This window comes from Terrapene carolina, unplaced genomic scaffold, assembly GCF_002925995.2.
Source record: "Terrapene carolina triunguis isolate 2854851 unplaced genomic scaffold, T_m_triunguis-2.0 Scaffold58, whole genome shotgun sequence".
NCBI lineage: Eukaryota > Metazoa > Chordata > Testudines > Emydidae > Terrapene > Terrapene triunguis.
Window position 1 is genome coordinate 42,248,452 of NW_020664409.1, and position 13,302 is coordinate 42,261,753.

General features: G+C 41.6%; 1 protein-coding gene across 12 annotated transcripts in view; it reads left to right on the forward strand.

Moving 5' to 3' along the window:
- Positions 1–13,302, forward strand: part of DTNA (dystrobrevin alpha) — a 229,987-nt gene that overhangs the window by 97,655 nt on the left and 119,030 nt on the right. For all 12 annotated transcript variants that reach the window (XM_026661892.1, XM_026661918.2, XM_026661871.1 and 9 more), the window contains exon 2: positions 10,809–10,876. In XM_026661892.1, coding sequence (XP_026517677.1) covers positions 10,810–10,876 — 67 coding nt within the window. In that variant the 5' untranslated portion in view covers position 10,809. The remainder of the gene's footprint in view (positions 1–10,808; positions 10,877–13,302) is intronic.

Here is a 13,302-nt window from a genome sequence, read left to right on the forward strand (position 1 = left end):
CTTATTACCGTATTTTCTCTAAATCTATCCCAGTTACATTATATTGATGTATTATTATATTTTTATAAAACCATGTAGACTGCACAACGTCACAGTCATCTTGTCCAACCCCCTGCTCAAAGCAGGACCAATCCCCAACTAAATCATCCCAGCCAGGGCTTTGTCAAGCCTGACCTTAAAAACCTCTAAGGAAGGAGATTCCACCACCTCCTTAGGTAACCCATTCCAATGCTTAACCACCCTCCTAGTGAAAAAGTTTTTCTTAATATCCAACCTAAGCCTCCCCCACTGCAACTTGAAACTATTACTCCTTGTTCTGTCATCTGCTACCACTAAGAACAGTCTAGAGCCATCCTCTTTGGAACCCCCTTTCAGGTAGTTGAAAGCAGTTATCAAATCCCCCCTCATTCTTCTCTTCTGCAGACTAAACAATCCCAGTTCCCTCAGCCTCTCCTCATAACTCATGTGCTTCAGCCCCCTAATCATTTTTGTTGCTTTCCGCTGGACTCTTTCCAATTTTTCCACATCCTTCTTGTAGTGTGGGGTCCCAAACTGGACACAATACTAGCATATGAGTGTCTGTGCTCTTGCTTTACACTGCCCCTAGAATAATGTTCCTAACCAGAATCTTATGTACTTTACATGAAGAAGAACAGCTCTTTGGGGTTTGTGAAGAGCATCAGACATCTTTTCAAAAATAACTGCCACTTTACAGCTGCTTTTCTCATGGGTTTTCCCACTCCTCATTCTCCCCCTTCCCACCATATGAAAGGTAAATCCAGGACACGGATATTTATCCAGCTACATTTCTGCAAGCAAGGATGAGGGCATGAGAACATATTTCTACAAGATGAAATGTTTATGTTCTGTAGCAGAGATCTTTACAGCCTAAAAGCTGTTTTACTGAAAATGTTCCCAGCATATTTTGTATTTACTACAGTAATTGTAGTTATTTAGCACAACCTGAAGTGTGCTGGTAGCAGTGTGTGTATTTTTAAGGAGTTGGAGCAGTGAATCAGTACAGAGCAGTGCTTTGCTCTTTTTTTTTTTTTGTCCATTTACTAGCAAACCAGGCATTAGCTTTGCATGTAATATTTCAGACATTAGTTTTGCATTCTGGCTTTTCGTACAAGTCCATTTTCTGCCTAATTATACTGTATAACATTTTTTCCCTGTATGCTCTTGTAAAAATAATATTGCATAATAAAATGTCAGATTTTAATTAGTTTAAAAGTAATTCAGTGTATTAAGCCTTTTTTATTTGGGAGCATAAACTACCCAGTGGGGGGCATCTAACGTTCCATCCTTTTAGTTAGCATTTGCTTTTGTGTGCTGTCATCCTGTACCTGTTGAAATAAGGTGTTTTTTGCTCTTGGATTATTCATTATTTCAGCTTTTCACTGCCGGATGGCTAACACACTATGTTGTAGTGATGACATAGGAAGCCAGATATAGCCTTAATTAAGTCCATAGTTTTTGCTAATATTCTTGCCTCCACTAAATTTTCAGCTATTCATTAATCACGAAAAACTAATGAACCAGACTGATATATAGCAAGATTTATGGTAATCCAATGGCTAATTCAGATACCTTAGGGCCTGGATTTGCTGTGAGGCAAAGACCGAACAGATTTGCATCAAGAAAGCCTAGCAGGGTGGCCACAACCTGAGCATCTTCTCATGGCCAGGAGTTTGCTTTACAGGCATCCTACCCCTCTTGCAGCCCCCTTCAGGTCTCCACACAGTCTCTGTGGTGGCTCACAGCATCCCTATCTGGGGTGGGTTTAATATCAAATAAAGTTCACACAGTCCTCACTCGGCATCCTTAATCACAAAATAATCCAAACAGTCCCCAGCATGAAGTCCAGAATCATAGTTCAACAGTTCATACTTAGCTCTGGCTCTTCTGCCATACTCAGAGTTCTTCCTCTGACGGTCTGGTCCATCCAAAGCCCCAGTCCCAGCTCTTCCTGGCTGGAGTTCAGTCCTCTGGCCCTGCCTTCCATCTCCTTCCATGTCTCCTCTGTTCTAAGGAGAAGGCAATCTGTGTATTGCGCTCCTCCAGAGAGCTCCTTCCAATTGGCTGGAAGAGAGGGAAGCTCTGCCCCGCCACACGTTATAGGGCTCCTGATCCCAGGCCTTTAAAGGAACAGTGTGTTGGGGTTTGTGCATCCCTCATCCAATTCCTAATTCCCCAGGACCACTTCCTCTCTTCTACTACCAGGCCATTTTCTGGCCTTTGTTCATTCCAACACCTGGAACGGGGTTTTCTGTACCCCTTTATTCTTAAAGGGCCCATACACCCCATTATGGATAGCTTTGTAACAGAAGAGCTTACATTAACCTTCTGTATTAGGATATGCCAGGAACATAAGATAGCCTTATGTGGTGGACATTAAGAAGAGTTTACTTCTCCAGTTCTCTTGTGCTGGGAGAACCTAAGCTGAAGGCCCCTAAATCACAGCCACTTGTGCTCTTCGGCAAATATTGAAAAAATTTAGAAGGCATGGGGTAGAAAAAAAAATTCTTCTCTGTTTCATCTCTTGCTTTTCCAAGAAAACTCTGCACCCTGAAAACTTCTACATACGATAGAGTTACATTCCTTACTATTAAATATGTCCCTGCATGTAATTATGGGCTCTCACATGCCATAATGATTTCTTAGTTAACTCTAGCTACTTGTCTCTATTGGGTGATACTCTTGGTACTTTTTGAAGTACCATGTCTGAGTGTATTATCCTACTGTATTTGTGCCCCATGTGTGCTGTCTTTTTTGTCATATGTTCATTCTAGCCTCAATTTAGAGAGAAGCAATATTTTTAGCTATTTTTAGTTCACAATGTTATTTGAACTTCTCTCAGTCCATGGCTATCCATTTGATAGTTTTGGATACCAAAAATCTACCAATCAGTTAAGGAGACAATGATACAAAACGGTTTTAAGCCACATAGTCCCGTGTGAAACAAGCAAATTGGTTGAAAACTCAGTGGTCTAATGAATCAGTTGCCAGGTTTTTATTGTAGTGAAAGAAGATTTCAGCTGATTTCACAATAGGTGCATGGGTAATCAATAATTTTAGTTGTTTAGCCACATATTTTCTTGCATAGTATTCACAGTTTCTTTAGAGGTTGTTTGTGATTTACAAAGGAGATGAAACTAGTTGTTGTCCTACAGTAAAATAGGCATCAGATCTTTGTGTACCAGAAACTAGAACCAGCACTGAAATGAGTAAACCCTCGCCAACCTAGTTCTGTCGCTGCTAGCTTATTATAAATGAATGTGGGTTTAATTGTACCAGCACAAGGAAAGCTAAGAAATCCTTTTAGCTCTGTAGGAATTTAATTATATGTGCAATGCTCCAGCCTGCCTTGTGGCACTGCACTGCCAAAGAAGAGCCCCAAGTGAAAGCAGGAGTCAACATGCTTTGGTCTTAAGGAAAGAGATTATTAGCTACCTGATGCTTCTCTTCGGGACCCTCTGCCATCTTAGCACTTGAGTTTTATTACGGGTTTCTCTATAAAATGTCCTTTTTGCTGCCCAAGTCAAAGGAAGTAGAACAGCAAACCAGATATGGGAGAGGCATAGACTAATATTAATGTTGATGCTACTTTTATATTTAAAAAACAGAGTTTGCAAACACATTGAATAAACGGTAGCTGAAGGGTGAAATACTGGCCCCATTGAAATCAAGGGCAGAACTCCTATTGACTTCACTGGGGACAGGCTTTCACCCTAGTGTTTAAAAACTGGCACAGACAAACATGCCTGACATATTGCATGTTGTCAACATTTTGTTTTGTTTTGTTATGAGATGTATTTTCAAAGGGAATTGAAAGGTACAAATTTAAGTTATTGTTAGGGGGAGTTACAGGCTACCTTTCTCCCCACCATCCCCAAATGAGCAACAGCTTTGACATTTCACATTCGAGTGGAGGGGAAATTGGTATTGGCACTTTTTGTTGTAAAATTCGTAAGAAAACTTGGAGCAGTATAATAAGTTGTAAGGAAATAGTGTTAGGAATTTGGAGGTCGAAAAGAGCCATGGAGAGTTATCACTAAATCTACAGGCTTTTTTTTTTTTTTTTAAGTTAATCTGTTACACATTATATTTGATGTAGGTCAAGCACTGCTGAAAGGCCCCTCAGAGCTGATTTGGTCAGTCAGTGAAAAGCATTTGAGGTGAGTGTATTTAGAGCACAAACATGAGTAGTGTTACCTCTGTCCAGGTGCTTTTATTACAACATTTTAGTTCTCTGTAGATTAGCTTTTCAAAGAAGCATAGGATCTGACCTAATGGATGACTGGCAGTGCTACCTCTTAAGATTCAGTAGGCCAGTGATAGGGCAGGGCTGGAAAAGCCCTTAGTTTATCCAGGAATTTGTGCAACACACAATGTTGTCAAATCTTACAAATGTATCATGAGTCTAATGATATATGGAGTTTTTCTTAAAGGTCCTGCTCTTGGAGTAGTGAAAATCTCTCAGCTCATATTGAAAAAGAGTAAGTTCCTAGTCCTCATGGTTGTGGAGAAAAGCTGTGTCCTGAGTGTACTCTCATGGCCCATAAACCAGAAGGCAAAGAGAAAAATCCCCCCTACCCCCCAAAAAAGAAAATTTTAATATAACTATTTAGGCTCTCATAATTATTTTTGGCTTCATTCATGATTTTTGAATGCTTGATGTGGGCATTACTGCAGATGATGGGGTGACTGCATCTGGTGATTTGCTCATGCCCTGAAGCATGAGAATTGTGGTAGCCTTTATTAAGTGTCCATTAGTTTTGATATAGGTGTATTTGGACACTTTTTTCAAGTGTGTGACCAGGAAACTGTTTCCATTTCTTTTTGGTGGTGTTGATTTTTTTTTTTTTTAAATGAGGATGATTTGTTTTTCAGACTTTAAGGGTCAGTTTTTCAAACAGGCTCAGACTTAACCCACTGCTGCTCCCATTGAAGTTTATGGCAAAACTTCAATGAGAGAAGAATTATACCAGTGCTGTGTGCTTTTGAAAAGCCAATCCTGTGTTTAGGGAACTCCCAAAAGGGAAACTAATGAACAGTCTGTGATCACATTCTTTCTTAAAAATGAAGAAAACATTTTACTAAATGTATGAATCAAGACATGGATTTTTTTTTTTTTTTTTTAAATTTAGAAGTTGAACAAGACAAGCTGTTGAAGAGGCAGAATTGCTGAGGCACATTTGATATGAGCTTAGTAACAGCTTTTTTCTCCTACACTGTAAGTAGCTCATCTAGATAAAGTACAAACAAGTACTGTAAGTGCAATGCAATTATACCTAGCCTCAGGAAAGAGCACTGAACAATTTTATTATATTGCCAAAGATTAGTGCTGGAATGTAAAGCTGAGAGAGACCTATTAGAGGCCTACTTCATTAAAAGAAATGGAACAAGTCATTCATAAGGCACCAATAAATCCATTAAGGGGGGAAAGGGTCTGAAATGGCCCTTCTGGATTCTAGTTATTAACTTCAAGGATTGCTGAAGTTGGTGACTTTGCAAATATGGTTTTACCCAGCTCTTAACAGCTCTCTTAACCTCCTACTCACCAGACCAAATTCACCTCTGAAGTAAGCACAGATATGACTCCACTGCAGTCAGCACAGTGGCACCAACTTTCACCAGAGTTGAATTTGACCCACAGTATCTCTTTATGGGGGTGAGATGGAAGGAAAGGGGAAGAGACAATTTCACATTAATTCATCTTACATTACCATAGACCATGCATGGGTATTGGATGCAGCTTTCAAGATCTATTTAAAAGAACTATTGGCTAGATATTGGAGAGTAGCTTCCTTTTCAGAATCAATATTTCTGGTATTACTAAGTTATAGAAAGAAATAATGGGTTACAGTTTGCAGAGGACGATTTAAACCCGAGTGTCCCAAGTAACAGCAGTTGATGGGTGCATGGGTAAGGGTTTAATCAACTTACAAAGAAGAAATGTGTAAATAATGGGTTTAAAACAGAGGCGGGCAAACTTTTTGGCCTGAGGGCCGCATTGGGTTTCGTAAATTGTATGGAGGGCCGGATAGGGGAGGGGGTCATGGCCCGGCCCCCACCTCCTATCTGCCTCCCCCAACCCCCCTGTTCCCTGACGGCCCCTCTGGGACCCCTGCCCCATCCACACACCCCTGCTCCCTGTCCCCGACTGCCCCCGGGCCCCTGCCGCCCCATCCAACCCCTCCTCTCATTCCTGATGGCCCCCCCAGGGCCCCTCCCCCATCCAACCCCCCCTCCTTCCTGACTGCCCCCCCCCAGGACCCCTGCCCCCATTCAACCCCCTGTTTCCCCCCCAACCACCATCCACACCCCCGCCCCCTGACCACCACCCCGAACTCCCCTGCCCTCTATCCAACCCCCCCCTGCTCCCTGCCCCCTTACCATGCTGCCTGGAGCACCGGTGGCTGGCGGCGCTACAGCCGCACCGCCCGGCTGGAGCCGGGCCATGCTGCCGCCGCCACCATCATACAGCACAGAGCACCGGGTCAGGCTGGGCTCTGCAGCTGCTCTGCCCCAGGAGCTCACAGCCCTGCTGCCCAGAGCATTGCGCCGGCGGCCAAGCGAGCGAGCTGAGGTTGCGGGGGAGGGGGACAGCAGGGAAGGGGCCGGGGGCTAGTCTCCTGGGCCAGGAGCTCGGGGGCCGGGCAGGACGGTCCCGTGGGCCGGATGTGGCCCGCGGGCCATAGTTTGCCCACCCCTGGTTTAAAGACAGAGAGTCTGTACTGAAAACAGAATATTATTGCTTAGCCAAAGCTGGTTTTAAAAAATTGAACAGCTGTGTAGAAAACGGCACGTCTCATTTTGTCTAGTATATAGCAGGAAAGTAACATCATTCAACCCGTCCTAAGGCCTTGATTCAACAAGGTATCCAGGCACATGTCTAACTTTCATCCCCTTCCAACAAGGTATCATTTCAGATGGCTTCTTGAGCAAGGACAAGAAAACTGCTTGTTTAAGAGGTGCTAACACCTTGTCCTCCCAAAGGAAGGTGTGAGAGGGAAACAGTTTTCTTGTCCCATGAAGAGTTTAGAGATGTCAGAAATTTTCCCGGTTCAACTGTGGGACGAAACCAAGACATTTAGAAAATTGTTCACAAAAAGCCAAAAAGAGAGAGCGGCTAGAATCCAAGCAATTAACTGATTGCGGCAGGGTTTCGGGAGGTTGGCATTGCAAGCTGTGTGTTGGACGGCAGTCACTATTGTGGGGCATTGGGGCGTGATTGTTTTGAGAGGAAAATAAGAAAGGTGGGGGGAGGTCTGGATATTGCAGGATTTTGGATGAAAAGTCCTTCGGCCCTTTGGGGGTTGTGTATTCTGGGATGTTTGTAAGGGGTTAATGAACATTGCAGGGTCCATCTTGTTGGGGGGAAATAAATAGTCCAGGGCTTTGGGTGCAAATATTGTGTGGCTTAAATGGGGGGAAGTTCAGCTAGCTGTATTTGGCTGTGACCTCCAGCCCTGCCTGGAAGGGGTAGGACGGAGGGTTGCATGTGGGGTCTGGAGCTCAGGAGGGAGTGGGGTTGGACTGGAGAAAGGCAGGCATTCCTGGGCACTGCGTTTGGGAATCAATCCTTTCCCCCTGCAGCGGGGGAAAGCTGGTTTGGTTTGGGCCCTTGGGGGCGATTCTGTTTAGAGTCCTTTTTGTTTGATCGGCTTGGACATAGGAGGGTGATCGCCGTCCAGCCTCCGCCACTGGGGGGTGGGAAGAGCAGCGGGAGGAGCTGCTCTTGGCTCAGCTGCTGATGCCTGACAGAGAGAAGTGGCTGGCTTCTGGACGGGGCTTCAAGAGGTAGGTGTTGCCACCCAGGGCGGGGGGGATTCTGTTCCCCCCTTTTCTGCCCTGCCATGCCCCAGTTGCCCCGGCCCTCACTACGGGGACTGACCCCTCCCCTGCTCCGGGCAGCAGGTGAGTCCGGGGAGAGGGGGGAGTGAGTGGGGGAGGTTTGGAGAGTGAGCGACGGAGGGAAGGGGGAGAAGAGTGAGCAGGGGGTGGGGCCTCAGGGGAAGGGGCGGGATCTCAGGGGTAGGGGGCGGGGCAAGGCTGTCCGAGTTTCATCAGTTAGAAAGTTGGCAACCCTAATCATAGTCTTTAACAATATTTATAAATGAAAGCCTCATAACAGCAAGGAGGCTGGGGGGAGAAGTACGTTTAATTTTCTTATCAAATGCTGCAGAACAGAATATTATTTCCTGATTTTATAAAAAAAAAAAAAATTATAAAATAGATAGTGCTCTTGGTGCTGCATGGAAATAGAGGAACAGATTGCTTTTGAAAGAGTCAGATCAAACTCAGTCACTACTAAACCATTTATTTACTGTATTTCCTGAAGCTGGACTATTGTATACAGTGAACATAGAAGGCATCAACACAGCATATCAATATAAGTTAAATAATATTTTCAGAGACTGGAAAACTTGAGTTTTGAAACAGATTTTGGGATTCTGACCAAGAGAATCTGCAGTACATTGCAGTTTACTGCCTTGTTGATCGACACCCTTATTAATTAGCCCATGAAAATAACTGTCGTTAGATGCACTATGACTGTTTGTCTTATCTGCAATAGAAAAGTTATTTCCTGTTGAGAAGAACCTTAGAACATAAGTTGCTATTTTTCTGTGAACTGTTGTCCACTATAAGCATAATAGAATCAGTAAAGTAAAATAACATTGCAGCTGCTATCTCGGCTGATAGTGGGGATTGACCTGAAGATGTCCAGCATTGAAAGCAGGAGTCTCTACAGCTTGTGCTAAAGAGTCAAGCTGCGTAGTTAAGAGCTGAAACAGATTCCAATCTTCTGTGGTTTGGGCACAGAGGGGGGGACACAATGCACAATGACCAGTGGGTCATAGTAACATCTTGATTTCTTCAAGGGTTTGGTGCATTCTAGTTTTGTAAATTCATAATAATATGGAAAGAAGATTTTGAAGATGTGGGATATGACTGAATTTCTGCCAATGGGACTTGAAAATAACTATTTCTTAGCTTCATGTAACACTAAGATACTTTCTCTTACTTTGCTTCCTACCCTTGCGAAAAAGATGAAGAATAGGAAGCGACTAAGTGAGATTACTGCAACTTGTTATTTTAGTGACATCTATGAATTGCATTGCCTACAGAGGCAGTCTAGGCAATAATTTGCATGTGTCATTGTTACCTGACCTCCTCGCATCCTGTTTCACCCACCTGTTGTATCATGTCTTTAAGTCTGTTTGGGGCAAGGACTGTCTTTACAATATATCTGTAAAATGTCTAGCACAATGAGGCCCTCGCCTGCTTGAGGGCGTTATGGATTACAGTATATAAAGAAAATTAATAATAATCAGCCTATTTATAGAAGTTAAAGGTCTCAAAAGCATGCCTTCCGTATAAAGAACAGCTGTAACAATATAACGTTCCAGGAAAAGAATGGTGTTGTGGTTAAGGTGCTACACTGGATGGGGCTCAGGAGATCTGGATTCTGCTCCTGGTTCTGCCATAGACCTTTTGTGAACCTGGCAAGTCATATAATCCCTGTGTGCCTCTATTCCCCTAACTATGAGATGGAGTTAATAATACTACTTTAGCTCACAGGAGGATGAATTCATTAATGTATGTTGGCTGCTCAGATACTACCATGATGAGTGCCAAAGAAACGCCTGTACAGAAAAACAAATAAATATGGGCAAAGCGACAGGATGATGAGGTGGCATGAAAAAGGAAATAGCTGCTAAACTAAAGGGTTTTTCAACCAGGAAAAGATTATTTTAGCATTATGCTTCTGGAAGAAAATGGTACATGTGGTTTGGAAAATACTATTTTTCCTTCAATAGAGAAGGCCCTCCCATGTGGATGGCCACACGTGAGATCGAAAGGGAGTACATAACCAAACACTGCCCTTTAAACATCATAACCAGACATTGATAACTAGACCTAGGTAAATACCTTAAGCATTTTTCTGCAAGTAAAAACGCCCCTACATTTGTTCCCCTTTTGCATTTTTTTTTATTTGTGCAAATGAGTTGCCCGGCATATTATGTAGAAACAGTGCCTATTATGCAAGTGTTAGAGAACGTTTGTGGAAAACAAATTCTGAATATGTAAATGAGTGGCCTTACTCTTACTTAATAAGCTAATCTAGTTAGGAAATCAATACAGAACCATGTGACCCCTGTGCCAAATCAACACTAACCAATCCAGGTCACATTTTGACTATCAGATATTTATAATGAATTGTTTACAACTAATTATTTGTCTATATACTGTTCATAGAGAATATTTGGTGACTAACTTTGAATAACAAATTTAAAAAAATGTAAGCAGCTTGTGGACAATTCATAAACAAAAAGAGGCTAAATTCAGCTAATAAATGTATTCACTATGAACTAGTTGCTCAACTCAATTATTGAAAGATGTAATCTTTTTATAGGTTTTTAATCAGCAGTCCCTTAGATCTGTGATGACTTACTACAAGCACCCATGTGTACTATTAAAAGTTCAACTAGAAATATCCGCAGTAGTGGGGCTCTCAAGAGATAGTTAATGAGATTACATAGCCTTTCATTTTATGGGTACTGGTTTGAATTCAACCCTGGTTGGTAGAGGCAGAGATATTACATCTTCTGATTTCTTCTTCCTTTATATAATTTACCAATAAGATCCCCTTATTTAGGACACACTAAATTGAAAGCAAAGTCTAGGCCACGGAGGAGAATGTGATCTGATTTTCCCCCAAACAGTGCCACAGTAGGGCTGGCAAGGGCTGATGTTCAGCTTGTGGATATTAAATATTTTCTGGTGATTTTGTCTTTTAGAATGATTGAAGATTGTGGGAAAAGAGGAAATACCATGGCAGAAAGAAGGCAGCTGTTTGCCGAAATGCGTAAGTACTGTGTTTTTAGAGATCTAACTGTTTCATTGCAAAAGATGAACTAGATACAACATAACATCAGTAAACCTTACTTAAAGTATCTGTCCCATTCTCATTCTAAATAATTGTGTTTTTACTGTGAGAAAGAAATTGCAGGAGGGTGGATTTAATTAACCCAATACTGCAAAATAGATTTTTCCCATCCCTGATTTCTGTGATCTTCTGAACTAGGTTGTTGTTTTACCTCTGTTTCAATAACAGCTAATTCATCCAAAGAAGTTAAAATACTGATAATTTCACAAATGTAACATATGGAGAAAGAAAACAATCATCCCCAAAACACTCGGTTTCTAAGGAACAGTTTCAAATCCCAGATATCCCACTTGAATGTATCCTTTTCCTTGTATGGTCTAAATGTATCTGTTCTAAAATAATTAACCTATTAGCTCTCCACAAAATATCATCTGAACAAGAGTTGCCCCAATTCCTAACTACTCCACACTCCTCTTATCTCCCTTGTGAACAATCCATTGTTTCCTTTGGGAGACTGTTTTCCTTGTATAAAGTTTGGGATCTTCCTGATTTTACTAGATTTACCTAATTTTTTTGACAAGAATGATCAGGTATATCCCTTAGCTCTATTATGGTCATACTATAATTTATATCCATGAGGTGTAGTACTTTCAAACTAGTAAATGTTGACAGAACAATGGTACTTTGCTAGACTCTTAACAGACTTTGAAGGAAAAATATTAAATATATCTAACAAATGTCTAGCAGATTACCTATATCTATGCCATTTTTCAAGGTTTTGGATCCTCCATCTAAAAGGTGCATAGAGAACTGAGAGTTGAATATTAAAAGTGAGGTTTTCAGAAGTGTTCAGTATTGGCCCAACTCTTGTCCTGGATAGGTCATGTTTTTTGTGTGGTTTTTTTTTTTTACCATTGACGTCAATGGGAGTAGAGTTAGGACAATGCTGAGTGTTTTTGAGAATCCCTCCTTAAAATTCCTGTTTTATCTTTATTTTAAATTCTGAGGGAAATTCTGGAAACCTATAGCTGCATTGTCTGTCTTTACTGACTATTTGAATAGCCCATGTTCACTGTTGCAGAGAACATACTTGACAAGGGGGGAGGGATAGCTCAGTGGTTTGAGCATTGGCCTGCTAAACCCAGGGTTGTGAGTTCAATCCTTGAGGGGGCCACTTAAGGATCTGGGGTAAAAATCTGTCTGGGGATTGGTCCTGCTTTGAGCAGGGGGTTGGACTAGATGACCTCCTCAGGTCCCTTCCAACCCTAATCTTCTATGATTCTAAATGTATTAAATATTTAAAAAAACACCCTGATTATGTAGACATGGGCCAGACTGATTCTGGTATATGTTGGTGCCGCAATTGTGTTGGAGGCTCTTTCAAAGGTGTGGCAGGATTTTTTAATTTTTGAACTTTTGGGGAAAGGGTCAAATGCAAGCTGGTATGACTTTGGGTTTTCCCACACAACTACCTAAGTCATTTAGGGGGTTGGGCCTTGATAAGGATGCACCTCTTAGAAAAGTTGATTCCCTCCTTATTTTATGGTGTTGCCCAATAGTGTGAACCTCATGTTCCTTCTGAGCCAGACTTTAATAGGTATGGAATCAAGCCCTCAGTAAAGTACTGGACATCTTGACAATGGAGAAACTTACCATCCTATATTATCTTGCTATCTGGCCATGGGATATTATTTTTTCAGTCTAATATATACACTTCTAAAGCAGAACATTTATTTTATTTTGGACCTTATTAAGAGTTTGTGATGGTTTCTTACAGCTTGTTTCAAGTTTTGCTTTTTGCCTTTGCCATACACAAATAGCTATTATACACCATTTTCTACATTTTGAAATGTAGAGTGTTTTAATGTTTTATTTCCTTATGTATGGTTATGTATTTAATGTTTTCTTCTCTGTGCTGTTTGCAAAAAACCAACCATGCATTTAAAGAAGAAAAGATTAAAGATGAGTAAGGCTTGAGAGAGACAAGATGGGTGAAGTAATATCTGTTATTGGACCAACTTCAATTGATGAAAGAGACAAGCTTTTGATCTTACACGGAACTCTTCTTCAGGTCATTTCAGGAAATGCTTACATGCTTTCCTAAATAGGGAGGTTTTCCTGCACAATGGCATAGATCTTTTTGAGATATTCACATTTTACATGATAGGTGGATTCTGAGGCTCCTTTGTATTTAGTGTTTACTCCTAAAACAATTGATTGTTTTCCTATGGAGGGGACATCCTTCCAGCTGCCAGTTACAATGTTCTATGTATTAGTGTCATATCTAGTACACCTCTACCTCGATATAACACTGTCCTCAGGAGCCAAAAAATCTGACCGCGTTACAGGTGAAACTGCGTTATATCGAACTTGCTTTGATCCACCAGAGTGCGCAGCCCCGCCCT